Raw genomic sequence first — 18,849 nt, forward strand, 5'->3', positions numbered from 1 at the left:
TCCTGGTGTCATGTCCGTTCGTCCGTGGTTAAATGGCTTAGATTTTCTAATTTTAACTGTTCTTTGTATTTTTTCTCAAGAACATTACAATAACATATTAAAAGTTTTAGAAAATTTTTGTTTCGCAGATTATGCAGAAGCTGTGATATCGAAATTTTACTTGGTTGTGAAAGATATCCCGGGCAGAAAATGTTATGGAATCATCTTGAAAAATCTATTTTTGCAGTTTATGTTATCAAAACAAAAAAATTTATTGGTTGAAAGCCAACCCGAGCAGCCGGAGATAACGTGGGAATAACAATTTTTTGATATTTGAAAATGCTAGGCCAATAACATTTTATGTTTTTTGTTTGTCAAGTTTTGTTATCAGCCGTTATGATTTTTTTGTTATTGGATTGTTATTGTAATAACAGACTTATAACATGTTTAGTTATTCTTCGAACAAAACTTTGTAATTATTTTTTGTTATTTCAACAACTAATCCGATCATCTCAATAACAGTTGGAGTTATTTTTCCTTAACAAAAAATATTATTCCCTAGTTGTTTTGGGTTTCAACCAATTACAGACCAATAACAATTTTTGTTATGATAAAATAAACTGTTTTTAATCTCTTATGCAAAAATGGATTGTTCCGTAACACTTTTTGTAATTTTAACAGCATTTGTTATTGAAATATGGCAAGAATTTTGTTTTTACCGTCTGCCCGGGAATTTGGGAACAATGTTTTTTGTTATGGAAGAATACCTCCAACTGTTATTGCGATGATAAGATTAGTTGTTAAAATAACGTTATTAGTCTGTTATTACAATAACAAACAATAACAACAAAAAAAATCAAAACGACGGCTAACAAATCCTGTTATGAATAACATAAGATGTTACTGCACTAGTATTTTCAAATATCAAAAATGGTTATTCCAAAGTTATTTCCGTCTGCTCGGGATTACGTAAACAGAACAATAAACAAAAATAAATTGGACAAATTGAAGAATTTCTTGATAAAGGGCCATTCATAAACAGAATAAGCAATTCTCTACAAGGAGGAAGGGGGTCAGCACTTTTCAGAATAGTTTCTACGTGGTTTATGGGTGGCCCCATAAAAGTATGAACTTATGAAGTCAATTTTGAGTTGTCAACAAACTACGTACCTTTTGCAAGGTAATCAAAATTTTAGACTCAAAATTACAAAATTTAAGCAAAAATGTTTGTTATAAAAATCTAATACTTTAGTAAGACAATATTAAAAAATATCCACTACAATTTCGTTTGGATCGATCTGGATTTTTAATTTGTTTTTTTTTTAACATATGAAACAATTGCAAACAATTCAGAATTTTTTAAGTAATTTCAATCAAAAAGTTCAAAATTACAGAAAAATCTTGAAAAAGCTGGAACCTCATCTGTTTAATGATAAAGATACAAGAATAAAAAAACACTCACCTCCCGTCGATCCAGCGACTCCCGGAAGAACTTTCCCAAAAATGGTCCGTACTGCGTTCCCTTCGGGATCGGCTTGTTCGCCACCACCGAGCCCTGGTGGATGTCCAGGTCCGGCGGGGGACGCTGCAGCCGGGCCATCTGCAGCAGGAACTGTTCCGCACTTTGCAGCTGCTGTAATCCGGGAAGAAAGAAGCAGGTTAGCAACTCCAATGACTGCGATTTCTGCACGCGCCTTACCTTAAGCCGTTCTTGGTGGGCAAGCTCGTCCAGCGCCGATCCTCCGCCACCACCGTTGTGACTGTGATGGCTGCTGTGGAGGTGGTGGTTCAGCGGGATCACCTGCAGACCCGGAGGCACTTCTAGGCTTGACGGAACTCCGCGCGACGAGTCCGATTCGTCTCCGCTGCTGCCTGTAAAGCAAACCAGAGAAAACACAGTCGGATGAGAACGGCACTCTTGAAACCGTCACAACAGTCTCTGAACTCTGAGCTAGAACTCTCAAGTGCGTGTCGCGCAACAATCATAATGCGTTAGGAAACATAATTGATATGTAAGCGCTGCGAGTGGATGGTCGACGAAGACTGAGCTGGGGTGTCGCCGGCTTTGACGGCTTAATTCAAAACTGCTCGAGTGCGTGATTCATGAGCCCCGTTATCAGATCTCTGGTTTTGCGTCGGAAGAGGTCGGAGCCGACGCGATGTGTAGGTTCTTTGGACTTCAAGATCGAGAGAAAAGTACCGTGATTCAAAAATTATAATCTTGACGTGATTCGTGGTTGACCATCTGGAGATTTGTGCAACTTTGTCCTTATCAGTACTTCAGTATTCGTAGTTTTTATTCATTCGAATGACGTATTTGCAAACGACTTCGCCCGGTTCAGAACTCTGCGCTGACACCACATCATCATCAAAACGCACCAAATTTACGACTCCCAAACTCAATTAACCAAGTTGTGTAAACACCACTTGAGAAAGAATCTGCCTCTACCCGACGAAATCTTCCTCCGAAATGTGCCCCTCAGTTCATCATCTTGAAATTATTTTATGACACACAAATTATAAGATGACGCCGTCGATAGCACCACTCCCCCCAAATGTTGTACCAAATACCATCCCAAACTAGAACAATCAGAGCGTCTATAATCCAGATTCTGTCCCTAAACCCACTTGTTGACTTCTTTCCAAGTCAACGCGATTAATCGCTCCGAAAGTGGCGAAATCTCGGGTATCAGTTTCAATCGACGACCTTCTGAAATCAACAAACTCTCGTGCCACCGAGATTCCTAAACCCACGGGCACTTGTGAATATTCACAAGCCTTCTCTTGTTTGCGCCGTAAGCAAATCCATTCAAATCGCTCAGCGATTAAGTAAACTAATTTTATTCTAATTGTCCATTGTCGGAACAAAAGGGTGCGCGCTCGCAATTTCTTGCCACCAAATCCTCACGAAAGAAAGCCCGGAAGAAATCGCAAGGACCCCAGCAAAAAAAAGCAAAACCAGGAAAAATTACACCAAACTGTAACTAATACGACGTTGATCAGCCCAAAGCTGGTCGACACGGCGGGCAGAAGCAAATAAACAGTCGTAAACATTGCCGGAGACGTCGAAGGACTTCGGCGCAGCCGAGAAAAGGGTACCGATCTTGAGAGGTTTGAAATTTCATCCCCGACACCTTTTTTTTCGCCCCGCGCGCCTCAACCTCAATGGGACGCTCTAATCTGCTCAAATTGTTTGTTTAGTCTCCGGGGTGCGCTCCGTAGCCCATCGGGAAGCCAATTCCGGGGATCTTTAATCTCCTCTCGGAAGATGGCTCAATCTCGGAAGGTAGCGCTGGCAAAAGATGTCAAACATGTCGATCACACCTGAAGGAGAGTCCAATTTCGACAATCCTACCAATCAGATCAATAGACACACACACACGTTTTGGAACGCTTCGATTAACGGTGAGGGCTGGTTTGGGCTCGGAAGTATGCGAGTCAGTTGTAGCAGATGCCGGGAACCAGCTGGAGCGGATCAGGACGAACCCTTTGAGGGAATGTAACGGTTCGCGCGAGAAAGTGAAATCGCTCGGAAGCTGTAACGACATTTATTTTTAGGAAATTTTGAGGTTCGTCGCTTCCTTTAAGTCTCCAAGGTAATCTTGTCCTGTCAAAAAAGGAAAGACAACGTTTTCTTATCAAAAATAAGTTAATCTTGTGTGCTTCTTATTAACAAATCAAATATTTTTAGGCCGGCTACGAAATTATGAAAAAGTGTAATTCGAATTTCGAGTTATTTCGGCATCAAGAATTATACTACCGAAATTGTCCTCAGCCAAATCTCTACCACATCTCTTCCACAATTCATTCAAATCAAACATCTTCCTGTCCTCAATTTCCCATCCCGTACAAAAACCCCGATTTGCAAGGCAATCAGATAAAACATTTTAAATCCTGCCCGGTTTTATCATCCTTGAAATTCCTGCCCCGTCCAAGGATGATCCTTCCTCCATTCACAAAATTCCATCTTTCACATCAGCTGAAACCTGAGCTTCTGCCTCGAAGATTCGTAAAAAAAATCGGAAGTTGTTGTCCACAGCCGGGCCATTGTGTTCCTGCAGATCTTGATCTTCTTGGATTGTCTGACGCCGACGACGTCTTTATTCACGCGGGTGTCTCTGCGGAGGAAGCAGCTTGCAACGCTTGAATCGGAGCAGGTTTGAGGTTAGGATGAGCCTATTGTTGGCCACGCGGGCCATTGTGAGTTCACCGGGGGAAGAATGAAGCGCAGATCTTGATGGTTTATTTATCCAACAGGTACCTTTAAAAAAAAGCAAAACCCTCGGTGGAGAAGGAAGCAAAGGAAGTGATGTGGCTCGTTGATTTTCAAAGATAACCCCGGAGAGAGAGAGCAGTTGGTTTAGGATGGTTTGATGTTTTTTTTCTGTGATGATGGTCCAATTTGTGAATGGAGGTAAACAAATGCCGGAGAATGCCGGTGCAATTGGCGTGACGTTGTTAAAAACTAGTTTTATTGCACGATTTCCTGAGCTGTGCGGATGAGCTCCGATGAGATTGGATTTAGGATCTGTTTGGATAGGATAATGTCGGTTGATGGTCACCGACACATTAGAAGTTCAATATATTCCCTGGTTGTTATCACCGCTGGTGGTCTGGTCGGGTTTATTGCTGTCGGTGAACTTGCAGGCGAAGTGACGAACCTCAAAATTTCTCAAAAAAAATGAGATTGAAGCATTATTTTAACTTAATCTTGATCAAATATCGGGCATGTAGAGCCTAAAAAATTGACAAGATTTGCTCCAGGAACATGATTTTTACAGCAAAGTTTGCTTAAGATGTCACCAGAACAGCCTTTCAAACAGAAATAAGAAGTTGAAAAATCGTAAAAAAATAATTTGAACCAATCTCAATTCCCAGATCCAATGTCACCCCACTGATGGTCACATAACAGACAAACACTATTCGAATAATTATTAATTTTCAATTTGTATTATCGATATTGCTCGTGCTCAACGTATTCAACTTTGCAAAAAACTTTGAAGCCATTCGAAAATTTCTGCAAATTACTAAGCTTAATCAGCTAAATTCCTTGCTAAATCAGTAAATATTTAGCTAGATCAGCTAGCAATCTTCTATTTTGATGACATTTTTATTTTATTTTTTAAGCAACCTTTAGGAAAACCAATGGCAGGGATAAGCTTAAATTAAACAAAAATCGATGCAGAAAGCTTACAGAATTATCATTTCCTGTGTTGAATTTGATAACTTTCTAAGAAAAATTTATAACGAGCTGTTGTAGAAAAGGTCTGTTCCATGTAAGTTAATTTGTTTCATTGATTGAGAAGATATTTTTTATTTATCAGTTATTAATGCATCGTTTGAAAAAATTATTAAATTTTTAGCTAAATTGATTCAAATGTCTTTAAACAAAGTGTGCTTGAATTCGTACTTAAATAATGATCTAGCTGTTAGCTGTAAACCATTTTGAAACTGTTCAAATTTGTGATTTTTTTATTTTAATGAAATTTCATGTTTGATTGAATTTAGTATTAGTAATATTAAAATTTATGAAATTTTAAGAGGGTTTGATAAATTTAATGAGCTTTCCTTATGCCATATTCTCAAAGAACTTTTTTGATAGTTAATATCATTTTAATCCACTTTATTGTAGTTTGTATTATTTTAGTACAATAAAAAAGCGTTTATTAGAATCATTCATTTCAAAAATAAATCAATCTACTTATAATTTGCTATGTTTGTTACATCAAAATTAAAGAATATTTTGAAACAAAACTGTTGACCTAAATTGAAAAGCTTTACGAAAATTAAATTAATGAGAAAATAGGATTTTTTGTATTTATACAACACATCGAAAGCAAAAAGTATCTCAATAACTCAAATTCTAGTTTTGGCACTATATCATCCCATAACAAACCCCCTAAATTCATGCAACTATGTCACAACTGATTAAAACATCAACTCCAAATTTACACATTATTAAGCAAAAAGTTACGACCCTCCATAAACTTCTCAGAAGAAAGTTCTTCTCCCCGCCCGTTAACCCAATTCAATTACTATTATTTGCAACCGCCAAACAATCACCACTTGCCAAATAAAGACATTTAGACTAGTTTACGATCGCGCGCGCTCGACCTCCCGATAACGACCGCGTTCTCCCGTCGGGGCTCTGACATTAACAGAAAATAAAGCCAATTATTCAGAGTCCATAAAGTCCGCCCCGGTCGTCGTCCGATATCTCGCTGGTAAAAACATATTTCCCAATCCGTACGCCCATAAATCCACTCGGCTGATAACGGCAAGTCCCCGCGCCCTCCCTCCCCCAAAGCAGGTGGTTTTGCGTAGAAAGTATTTAATCATAATTAATTGAACTGGCCACGAAAGGTCTCTTTCCCTTAAATTGAGTCCTTTTTTGAATGTGAAAGTTTGCGCTCGCGAAAACAAACGAATTTTACGACCTCACGCACGGGTCATTTCGACTAGAAAAAAAAGGCGAAAGCCATGTCGTCGTCAATCAAATGTCAAACCTCCTCACAGATTGTGGGTCCTTATCGGGGGCAGGTTGATTCCTGGGAGTTATTACAGAGGTTGGCACTTTTGAATGTTTCTAAGAGTTGTTGGTATCCTGAAGAACTGAATTAGTTGAACTCTCGAGAAGATTTAATGCGTTTGATTTGAGAATCACCATGCGTCTCCACTAAAACTTTTTTGACATTTTTGTTGATCAGTGAAGTGATTTGTTTTGAGCAATCAAGTGGGTGTTCCGTACCTGGCATCATTAATTCGATATCAACCATATCACACGAAGGTTAGTTGCGGCGTTCTGACCTGCTGATCAATCCGCCACTTCATCCACTAATTAGAATTCGTACACACTTGGGGATCTGGGCACTATAAAAGCATTTATATCCTAATTAGAATTATTTATCATTTCTTCGTTTATTTTCCTCCTCCTTGCTCCTCAGATTCACGATTCACGCACGCACGACTTCACCGATGAATTAATGAAAACCCATAAAAGAAACCGAGGGGGCCGAATCAACAGAACCGAATAAATCCTGGCCTCGATACGATAACGACCGAGGGAGGTGGGCGACTCCTCAGAAAATCGATTGCACACGAAAAAATCACGCACGCACGTACCCCCACGTGCCACACGTGGTCAATTGGTCACCGAATTTGCACTGTTTGCCCCCACTTGCGCTGGGGGGGAGGTCGCGTGTCGACGGCGAAATTAGCCTTTAAATCACTTCCGACCTCCACACACTCCTGGTGACCACAAACCGGTTGAGGGTGGGGTCCACTGTTTAAACCCGCACGACGTTTATGCTAATCAACTAAGAGTTCAAAACCTCACGAACTATGGTGAACCGAATCGAATCCTTCGTCAGGAGCGTTCGCGCGGGTTGTCTGTCTGTCCGGGATGCTAAGAATAGACTAACAAATTCTTCTCATGCAATTATCACACACTCCGTGTAGGGGCCCATCATCACCATGCTGCGACGACGACGACGACGACCATCCTCTTCCAACCATCCTCACACAACACTCATATCGCACACACCACGCCAAAGAATCGTAAGAATCGAATACATGTTTTGTCACACACTACGAAAATTCTCTCTCCAGAAAACACGAGGAAAAATCTCAGAGAGCGAAAATCTCACACACTAGCAAACACAAGCTTGAGCAACCGAGGTTAGAGGGAGGAAGCGAGAACGACGAACAACAACAACCTCGACAACAACCACCCCATGGTAGGACCTGGCAGGACCTTCGTAGCAACATACGGAGAGGGAATAGATAAAATAAGGATATCGTGGGCACCACACGAACACAGAGCTAGGAAAGAGAGAGTGAGGTGAGTTTCAGGAGCTTAGATAGTGACGAGTCGGGCTATGTGTTTGCACACTGTTGTGAGGACGACGGTGGTGATGATGGTCCTAAATCAGAGCGATTCTCAGGTTAGAACTCTGTGTACCGGTGGAGAAGAGGTATTTTGGATTTGCCTTGTTGACGTTGGTGTGGTTTGGGTGAGTTGAAGGTAGTGCGTCTCCACTTTAAGGCTGTTCATAAATTAATTGACATAGGGAAAATTCCATGTTTCCTTATAGATTCTTCGATTACCGTCATCAGGAGTACAAATTTTTGTATTTTTGTATGACCCGACCATCCGAAGCCTCGATTATCCGAAATTTCGGATAATATTCGATTATCCGAAGGTTTCTTAGAAACTTCGAATAATCGAATCATGCAACGAAAAAAATTTCACTCGTATTTTTTACTATCGTACTTTTAACCCTCTACAACCCAACCCCGCCTTTAAACGGGCTTCGATTTAAAAAATCGCCAAAAATCAATTTTTCAACCAATTTTTGATTTTTAAAAAGCACTGGAAAGAAGTGCTCTTAAAATTTTAGAAAATTTATGGGTTGGAAGTTTTACTTGTTTTATGTGACTTAGCCAATGTTTTTAAAAATGTCATTTTTTTAGGGGTTAACTTTGACTGTGTTTTTTACCAACATTTCCTATATTTTAAGCTTAAAGAAGCATGCAGTAATATTACTAGTGTCCCAGACTGTATCTTTACGCATTTTTTTACAATTTAAATGATAATGACATCGATCTATAGTACACAGAGCCGTACCTAGGGTCCACGGCGCCCTTGGCGAAGCATCAATTTGGCGCCCCTCCAAATTTTTCATCATTTTGATATGTTTACTTAAATTTTCAGCGATTGCTTCAAAGAGTTTTAATAATATAATGGTAATTGATTGAATAAATATCACGGCTAAAAAATCCAACCACAATTTCATTCTTTGAAGAATATTCAAATTAATGTTTTATTATTTATCTTTCCAATACAGATAGGTTGTAACGAAAAGGTGCTTTAGGATTGATGTTGACTGAAAATAGCAGAGTGTTAAATTTCATTGTATCAGCATTTTCCTGCATTCCTGAAAAAATAGTTTAACTGATTAGAAAATGGACTCCTTTTCAAACTTGTTTTTGGATGGATTCCTTTTGAAACTATTTTTTTCAATTTATTTTTGAAAACAATATTTCTTTTCTCTGTGACTGTGTTTTTTGATTGATATAAAATTCCTAAAATTTGTTTTTTGAAAATTCATAGCTTCAAACAAAGGCAATTAGTTTTTACATTTTTAACGCATTGAAATTTTTTGTGTTTATTTTTCGACAAGTTTCTTAAAATTTTGTATAAAAACCATTACACTCAAATAGCGGGACGAGCGGGAATTCCCGGGAAATCGACCATTTTTGGACCTCTCGATTCCCGGGAAATTTGGTCTAAGCAAAATTATATAAACAAATAAAAAACAAATTTAAAATTCGAAATTGTTCAGAACATTGGGTGTTCAATGTAAGATGTTCAAGTTCGAATGAACCAATGCTTCTCTTATCTTCTAATTCAGAAAGTGTAAATTTTAACTTATTTAAAATTCCAATAACTATAATTGGTAAACTTAAAATAATGTGGACCCCAAAATTAACCTAAAAGCACACTTAGCAGTTAGCCACAAGAAGAAAGTCTATTTTTTTATATTTTTGTTTATTTTTTCTAAGAGTATAATTTTCATATCCTCTTTCAAGCATAGCAATTCTTATAATCCATTTTTTTTTATTCTTATTATTTTAATTTCGCTGTATCAAGGTAATTTCCTTTTTTGATGTCATGGAGTAATTTTGTGTTTCGCTTAAACCTCAATATTAAATTATATCTTAGAAAAAAAAATTCTGGAAATCTTTGTAAAGTCCGCCAAATGTGAACATTCGGGTTTTCCGGATCACTAATTCTTCAATGCATATTTACAGTTTTAAAAAAGAAAAAAAAATATTTAAATTGTTGTTTTGAGTCGCTATTTATTATATTGTGAAAATCCCGATACTGGGAAATTATATATTAGCTATTTTGTTATTTCACAAAAATCTAATAACAAGTTCATACAACAAGTTGTATTGCAGATTCAGAAAAAAATCAAGAAGTAGATCATAGTTCCCAAAAATAATGAGGCTACTAATTAACGTTTCATTAAATAAGCATGAATAATTCGTAACTGAATTCATTGAAAAGAAACACATTTATAACTTTTCTTTATACATTACTGGCACTATTGGCATAGTTATAAACACTACCAGGTCCCGGGAATTCCCGGGAAATTTCCAAATTCAACTCTCGATTCCCGGGAAATTGAAAATCTCGAGAATAGTCACCCTATACACACAAAGCTTTTAGAACCGTTTGTGTAAATGTGAAAATTTAGGCGAAATTACACTGGATAGCCCAACACATGGAATCCATGAAATAAAAAAATGTATGTGAAAGATAAGCAACTTTATCCATTCTATTAAAACATAACAAAACAAAAATTTTCATAAAAAAGGTTACTAACATTCTTCAAATTATTGACCCTAGAAGCAAAATTAAGTGGAACTTTGTGTTTTCCCAAAAAATATTGCTGTTTTTGGAGTTGGAATTTTGCTTTGGTTTAAAATCTAATGGGTCCGCGATAATGGTGTTTCTGCAAATCAAAATTATACAAGAAATTGTATAATATTTTACTTTTACGACCAAAAAGTTGGTAGGCATGCCAATCTATGCAACTTTGTCGAAGACACCCAAATTTTACTTTTTCACTCTTGCTACAAGCAATTGAATACAAGCAGCAGAATATAATATATTTAGAGCAATTTATGTGCTCTTAAAAAAACAACATTTTTATGTTAAAAAAAAATATTTTGCTAGAAATTTAACAAAAGTCAAAGCATTTTTTGTGTTAGAAATATTCAATTTAAACACTTCAGTATTTCGAAAACGTAGGCCAATCTCAACGCAACGTTTGCATTTAAAACGATAAAAATATCTCAAATGCCATTTTCTTTAAACTTGAAATATCTTATTCTTTTTATTTCAGATTTTCAATAGAAATGTGTAAATTTCAATTAAATAGCTGATTATATAAAAAAAAACTTCAAAACATAAAAAGCTTGATGGTTCCTGATGCTGGAAAAAATGGTGAAATTTAAATTGAATTTTAAATACTGTAGTTGAAATATAAAATATCTAGCTATTTCAAAGAATTGTTATAAAACCCTGAAATTTTTGCCACTTGAGCGCCCCCTTTGATAAATGAATTGAGAGAATTTAATTTTAAATTTAATTATGGTACAATTATTGCATTAGTTGATTTTGGCGCCCCAAGTGTTATAAGTAATATTTGTAATATTCCGACCAAGATAATCGAGTTATTTTGTAGTCCTACTTTAAAATTTGGCGCCCCTTTTGTTCTGAATACCTTTCTAGGATTTTAAAATAACATGACATATTTGTACAATCATCGTTTTCGGCGCCCCCCAAGGGCTGGCGCCCTTGGCGGTCGCCAACTGCGCCAACCCCTAGGTACGGCGCTGATAGTACACAATGTGAAAAACAAGCCAAGGATAGGCCAAATACTACCAAAAACAAACATAAACTAAACAAGATAAAAACAAATTAAAATAATAAAAATAAAACAAGAAAAACATAAAATAAGATAAGTTAAGTTTTTCGTAGAACAAAAGTTTCTCAAAATGACTTCCTCCACGAAAAACAAAATCTAAAAAAAATTGGGCAGTAAAGGGTTAACATAACATTCGATTTCAGGTAAAAAAAAATCCAACTCAAATTTGAGTGGTTCTTATTAATTCTTTTGGGCAATGTTGGAATTATAAATTTTCAAATCACTTGAAAACATTTCTTATTGGATCCCGTTATCTGGTGATCATTTTAAAACTTTTGTGTTCCTGAGTCAATTTCACAATATAAACATTCATAAAAATGCATATTATGTAGTTTTATGTCCATCGACTCTGACCAGTCAAGGCGAAAAAAAAACAAAATAAAAATATAATCACTAGCCATAAGTTCAACATTTGAATGAAACAAGTATTTTAAAATGCAGTATTCATATGTCCAATTGTTTGGTTGGTTCAAAATATCTAAGCATTGACGAAATTATATTTTTAGATTTTTGTTTTAACTCAAAATATTTTTAAAACCAGCATAAACATGCTAAATAATAGTGTTATCAATGCAGAAAGTGCATGTTAGATTGTTGCATTTAATCAGACTTATATTTAAATTTAAATTTTGAAGTGTTTTAAATAACATACGACATAAACTTTGAAACATATTTGCAACGGAGCTCAAATTTTAACTTTATGATACTTTGCTTATTTTTGAATTAATCCTTTATTATCTAAATACTGAGATAAATTAAAGTGTTTTTGACTGTTTCAGTATAAGCTAATAAATAGCGCAAATAAAAGTGAGCAAGCTTGATGTTGATGTATCTAAAAATGTGCATTTTCTAGCGGCAAACTGCAAAAGTGCTGAGAATTGGTCGATCGGCTTGAACTGATTAAAATGGGTAAATTTCCCATAGTTTTCTCTACCAAGAGATTTGCTTCTGTGATAAATGTCAACCCTCGAGAATTGTTTTGGTTTTTTTTCATGAGTAAACTTTTTCTTTTTTTTTCAATATTTCAAATTGATGATTTTCTGACAAATAATATTATAATTTAATTTAAAAATTTAAATTAGAATTCAATTATAATTCACTGGAGATAATCATAACTTTTTTCTTTTTATTGAAAATAGATACCGTAAACATTGGGTGACATTGTTAGGATTTCAATTTATTTTTGGAATATTTTCCAACCGATAAACTTTTTCTCAAGACTATAATTTTAAAAACATATACTGGGGCAGACCACACAAGTTCCATGCACTATTTATGAAAAATAAGTTTTTCAATAGTGTTAAAAAAAAGTTGCGTTGAAAATTGTTATTTTGAATTCTTGTTTTTCTTGTTAAAATCAGATTAAAGATGTTCACATTTTATTTGTACGTCAATTATTCCATTAATAAGGTTGCTGATACAGTTTTTATGTGTTTAATGTTTATATTTAGTTAACTAAGTTCATCAGCTTTCAAAAAAAAAATATAAATTTTAGGTAAAATTGTTAAAAGTCAAAATTTTGCTTGAAATTTGATAAAACCAGGTTTATTAATAAAATTATCGATTCATATTGCATTTTAAGCTGAATTCAAAGCACGAACCAAATGTTTTCATATTTTATAAGAAATTTACTAAAAATGCCTACAAATTTGGACATTTCATTCAATTATGTTTCAAAAACACATAATATTTATTATTCACTATTTTATTTTACATTCTCCTAGTGGAAAATTGTCCAAAGAATCCGAAAATGCATTCCATTTTCCGATTCATGTCACTTTGATGATAAGAAAATAATGCTGTTTATCGACATTTTCTTGATTATAATTAACTAACTTATTGAACTTTTCAAAATTTTATGAAAATTTCTTATTGAAGTACTTTAAACACTTTTCTACCAAGGTCAGTATGATTCCATAGCATTCCGTACATATTTAACACTCCGTTTAAGGTATATACCGTAAACCGGGGTGACTTTGATAGGATTTCAATTTGTTTTTAGAATATTTTCCAACAGGTAAGGTTTTTCTCAAGATTATTATTTTTAAAACATGTACTGGGGTAGGCCACACAAAGTCCATGAACTATTTCGGAAAAAAAAGTTTTTTCAATAATGTTTAGAAAAATAGTTACGTTAAAAATTCTTAGTTTGAATTCCGGGGTGACTTTGATAGTCATAGTTTTTCTTGTTAAAATCATATTTAAGATGTTCACATTTTATTTGTACGTCAATTATTCCATTAATAAGGTTGCTGATACAGTTTTTATGTGTTTAATGTTTATATTTAGTTAACTAAGTTCATCAGCTTTCAAAAAAAAAATATAAATTTTAGGTAAAATTGTTAAAAGTCAAAATTTTGCTTGAAATTTGATAAAACCAGGTTTATTAATAAAATTATCGGTTCATATTGCATTTTAAGCTGAATTCAAAGCACGAACCAAATGTTTTCATATTTTATAAGAAATTTGCTAAAAATGCCTACAAATTTGGACATTTCATTCAATTATGTTTCAAAAACACATAATATTTATTATTCACTATTTTATTTTACATTCTCCTAGTGGAAAATTGTCCAAAGAATCCAAAAATGCATTCCATTTTCCGATTCATGTCACTTTTATAATAAGAAAATAATGCTGTTTATCGACATTTCTTGATTATAATTAACTAACTTATTGAACTTTTCAAAATTTTATGAACATTTCTTATTGAAGTACTTTAAACACTTTTCTACCAAGGTCAGTATGATTCCTTAGCATTCCGTACATATTTAACACTCCGTTTAAGGTATATATGTTTAAATCTTTTTGTCAACATCTTTTTGCTCAATAAAAACTTGATGATTAAACAAAACATGGGTTGATACTTGAAAAAAATGTGATGGACATGCAACATCTAATATAGTCAAAAGAAAATCACATCCCGTTTATTATTTTTTAAAAGGGTATAGAACCCAAGGTAATTTCAATCTGTTATCTTTTTGCAACAATCAACAACTGAATTTTAATAATTTTAATAACTTTAACTGAGTAATGAATTTCAAATGAAATCATGATAAATAGTTTGTTTTCATAATAAAAAAGGCTAATGTAATTGAAACAGTACCTTGTCCCTTATTTCTACACTATTATTTTTGCTTATAATACAACCAAGTATGGTGCTTTAAATTACTGATACTGAACTGACGACTTTTCAAACGTGGCAAATCTAAATATCTTTTTTAACCTTCGTCATTACAGGGTCTTCCCGTCAATTCAGCAGTTCCAATTCCACCAAACAATCGCACCGAAAAAAGATACACACCACATCACTCAGGTTTACTCAGTCGCAGCGCAATCGAAATCAGTGCCACGTTGTATACATAAAGCGGAGGGAGCTGTGCGATACATAACAGGAAACCCCCAACTCAGAATCGAAAAAAATACACACAGAAGAAAAGGTGAAAAAAAAATCAAAACGATTGAATGAAGGACGAGACCTCTCACTCCCAACCTCCCTCGTCGCTCCTACGGAGACCGTAGTTAGAATCGTAACAAGGACCAAAAGGACGACTTTCGAGAGAGCATTACAATTTCTCTCACTCTCCGGAAAAGGTCACAAATACAGATAAATTTTCCTCAATTACAGCAGGGTATCCTTGTAGGTCCTTCCTAGAGCAACAACATAAAATTGTGTCTAGAGTTGCATTTCCTCAACTATCCTGCCGGGGTGCGGATCGCAACGTCATCTTATTCCAAGTAACGATGAGCCCCGTGTCGGTTTGCCGTCGCGACGCTCCGTTCGTGTTGTGACCATTCTTCCGACGGTGCGACGCGTTTTGGCTCCTCCTCTCTTGGACGACGGTCTCACACAGACAAACAGAGAGATACAGATACGGTCGGTGCGATGCGCGTCGCGTGACATCACACAGCCTGCTGCTGTATGCGATGAGCAGCTCTCTAAACAAAAATTCAATAGCTCACACAGTCACGGCGAATGATAACACAGTGCTGTGCTGTGCTCTATCTCTTTCACTCACACACGTGTATCTTTGGGTGCTGTATGGGTTGGATGATCCCCCGCCGCACACACCGAGATCTGTGAGCCCTAAGAGACAGCAGAGAGGAGGCGGGATTTACAAGGATGCTGCAAGTGTTGAGATGATGATGCAACCGGATGAGAAGTACACACATTCAAACTAGGGACCTACATAGGGAAATGAAATGTTCTGGGAGAAATTTCAAACAACCAAGGTCATTCAAATTTAAGGTTGGAAAACTTGTAGTTTTTCTTTGGTGCTGGCACTTTTCTTGTACCGAACAAGCATAAACATAACAAAAACTACCAGATTGTTATCAACAACAGTTTTACAATACTTGTGATTGTTATAAGTCTCGTTTTTTTGTCAAAATTATTTTAAATTGATTCCGACCTTGTTCTTGCATGATCTTGTTGCTCGATTGGAACCCCGATTTGACAGTTCGATTGGAACCCTGAGAGTGACATTTCGCCTCTCCATATAGGCTCTCTAATTCAAACAGATAGAGGATGAACCAAACTGTTGGAAAAAAGAGATTTTTCTGCTGCCCTTTGTCTGTGTGCGAGTGTGAGTATCTCTGAAGGGGGGGATAATCCGTCTCTGTTCAACTGGCGGCGTCACCCTTACTGCGGGCGTTCGACCAATGGTAAACCGTACTGATAACGAGCTGTTCCAGGGCACTCTCCAGCCTCGGAACGTGCGGTTATCTCTAGCCGATTCTTCGTCGCAGTCGTCTTCCTACGTTCTTCTTGCGGGGCATGTGGGTGTAACTGATGTCGTCGTCGTTGTCGTCGAATGTGGAACGTGACTACGACGACCGAAAGGCACTTTGACTAACTTTTATTTCTTCATCTTGTTTGGCAGGGTGTTCAGCGACGGTATCATCTATGTACAACAGCTTCAGAGCGTTGCTTTTTTTTCTAATCACAAATGTGGAGCAAAACCTCACAGACCGCATGTCTGTGTGTGTGTTCGCAGTGAGTTAAAGGCGTGTGCTAGATTTTGCCATCCTGATAGCAACTCCATCAGCCGAAGGCAGCTATTGTAGCAGGGGGAAACTCTTGAAACATTGGGAAGTTTCTTCTAGGAACTGTCGATGGTCGTCGTTGCTAGAGGTGCCACAATAGGTTTCCGAGATTGCCTTGGGGAATACCTTGAAGTAGTGAGTTCGGAAGAGTTTTATTTAAAGCGTATGACCTCAGAACAATCACTGGGCCCTGAATTGATAGTGTGGCCAATGGCCACCGGCCATGAAGTTGGAAAATGTTGAAAGTTTGATAAAATTATCAATGAACTATTTAAAGGTTGCCGTTCCCAATTGCTTGAAAACAACTCTAAATTGATAACTAAAGTTGATTAGAAACAAACTGTCTGAATGCTTCTCAACATCTTTTGATCTCATCCAAGAAGAATGATCAGGAATTTTACTTAAAAAAAGACAATTATTTATCATTTGAATTGGATGAGAACAAACACATTTTTTATAATGCATATGTATATTTTCACAAACCCTAATAAAATTAAAAACAGCACATAAAACTTTGAACCAAAATAAAAGAGTTTTGAGATCATTCTTAATAATTAAGGAATTTAAAATCTTAATTCTGTCTTCTAGTTTTTTGTACACACATGTAAACATTAATTTATTAAAACCCATATTGGCAATCGATAGGATCTTGCTCGAAAAGTATGATTCAGTGCCCTTTTATGTAGTATTAACTATGAAGTTATTATTCGAGAAATGTTCTTCTAACGCAAAACAAAATTCTTGATGGAACAAGCCATGGTCTCAACAGGTCTCAACAATTCAATGAAAGAAAAACAAGCGACAAAAAATATTGCTGAATTTACATTGCAAATTTGAATTACATACGTTGGTAAATCTTTTGTTTACAATTTAATAACAATACGTTCCCAACTTAATTGTAAAGTGCCATCCTGTTTTTGGAAACATGAAATGATTTTAATGTTGCCAAAACAGGGATGTTGCCAAAATCGGGAATTAAAAAAAGTGTTTTCAAAGCAACATTTTTTAAACTTTTTGTGAAGGAACCTTCCATATACAACGTTAACCCTACAGTGGAGTTAAGAGTCCATCCCTAAATCACGTTATGAACGAAATAGACATTTTTTAATAACATTTAAACAGTTAAACCATCGTATTTTTCTTTAAAAATCATACATGATTTAATCATCATGATTTATGGTAACACTTTATGATTTTTAAAGTGATTAGTGGAAATCCACTAAAAAAACAGCTTTCGTAAAAAAAAATTCGTCGCGTTAAGTCCTTATTGAATGTCTCTAAGTTGTTTTATTTTTACCAGGATCCATTACAATTTAATAATCAATATTGAGAATGAATAATACTAATCTTGTGAAATCCAAAGGAGCTCTAATAAATATCAAATATTTTGAAGTTTCCAACATCGGAATGAAAATGTTGCCAAAAATTGTCTGCACAAAAAATGGGTGTTGCCAAAAACGGGATAGCACTGTTATAAGTTTTTTCTTGCATCAACATTCAAACCTTTTAGCATTTAATTTTTTGACACCACACGTCGAAAAAAAGGCTTGAAATTTTAGGACAAAATATATGCATGAATCCATTAAAAATTTGCATATTTAATTAATGAAGCATCGAGGTATACTTTTTGTTAGAACATTTGAATATTTTGCCTAAAAATTGGAAACCAGTTTTACTAAGTTTTCTTAAAACTGATTTTCTGGAGTTAAAAAAAATGTTGAAAAACAATAAATGGAAAACAATTTTATTGAAATTGTGTTCCAAAAATAAATAAATCACAATTAAAGTTATTTTGCAATCAGTTTCATCAAAGTAATATTGACAAAAATGTATTTTTCGAATGCTAACATTAAAAATGTGAACAGTATTTTTTAGATCTATTTAAAGTAGGATTATTGCGATAATTTTGTTTATACCTTCCGTTTTTTTTCAGACAATAAATATTCTTCTTTATGACTTTTTTATCAAAATATAAGCTTTAGTAATAATTTTAACTTTTATGAAGATCAGTTATAGTAGTTTATGCAACATTTTTTTTTATTGAGTCTTACGCCGAGTGTTGGAAAAAACAAATCTGCATTCAATTGTTTTGAAGAAATTATGATTTTTTTCAGAAGAATGTTTATTTTACCGCTTGAATATTACGTAATTGCCGTTAAGATAAAGCCTACGATTTTTTTATTTATGTGTCTTCACACTGACCATAGTCGAGGATTAAAATTAAAATTACAAGTCATAGTTGTTTTGCAATCATTAGTTTTCAAAATATCTAAGTATTGACGAAAATAACAGCCATTAATAGTAGTTTATGCAACAAGTTGCAAAA

General features: G+C 35.2%; 1 protein-coding gene across 4 annotated transcripts in view; it reads right to left on the reverse strand.

Annotated features, from left to right (window-relative positions):
* Window positions 1-18,849, reverse strand: part of LOC120429790 (transcription factor hamlet-like) — a 133,876-nt gene that overhangs the window by 42,247 nt on the left and 72,780 nt on the right. For 3 of the 4 annotated variants that reach the window (XM_052707863.1, XM_052707864.1, XM_052707866.1), the window contains exons 2-3: window positions 1,679-1,851; window positions 1,442-1,612 (exon numbers count right to left, since the gene is read on the reverse strand). In XM_052707863.1, the coding sequence (XP_052563823.1) occupies window positions 1,442-1,612; window positions 1,679-1,851 (344 nt within the window). Of the gene's footprint in view, window positions 1-1,441; window positions 1,613-1,678; window positions 1,852-6,727; window positions 7,482-18,849 lie in introns of those variants that run through there. The other variant, XM_052707865.1, reaches the window with a different exon arrangement.

The sequence above is a fragment of the Culex pipiens genome, chromosome 2, assembly GCF_016801865.2.
Source record: "Culex pipiens pallens isolate TS chromosome 2, TS_CPP_V2, whole genome shotgun sequence".
Classification (NCBI taxonomy): Eukaryota; Metazoa; Arthropoda; class Insecta; order Diptera; family Culicidae; genus Culex; species Culex pipiens.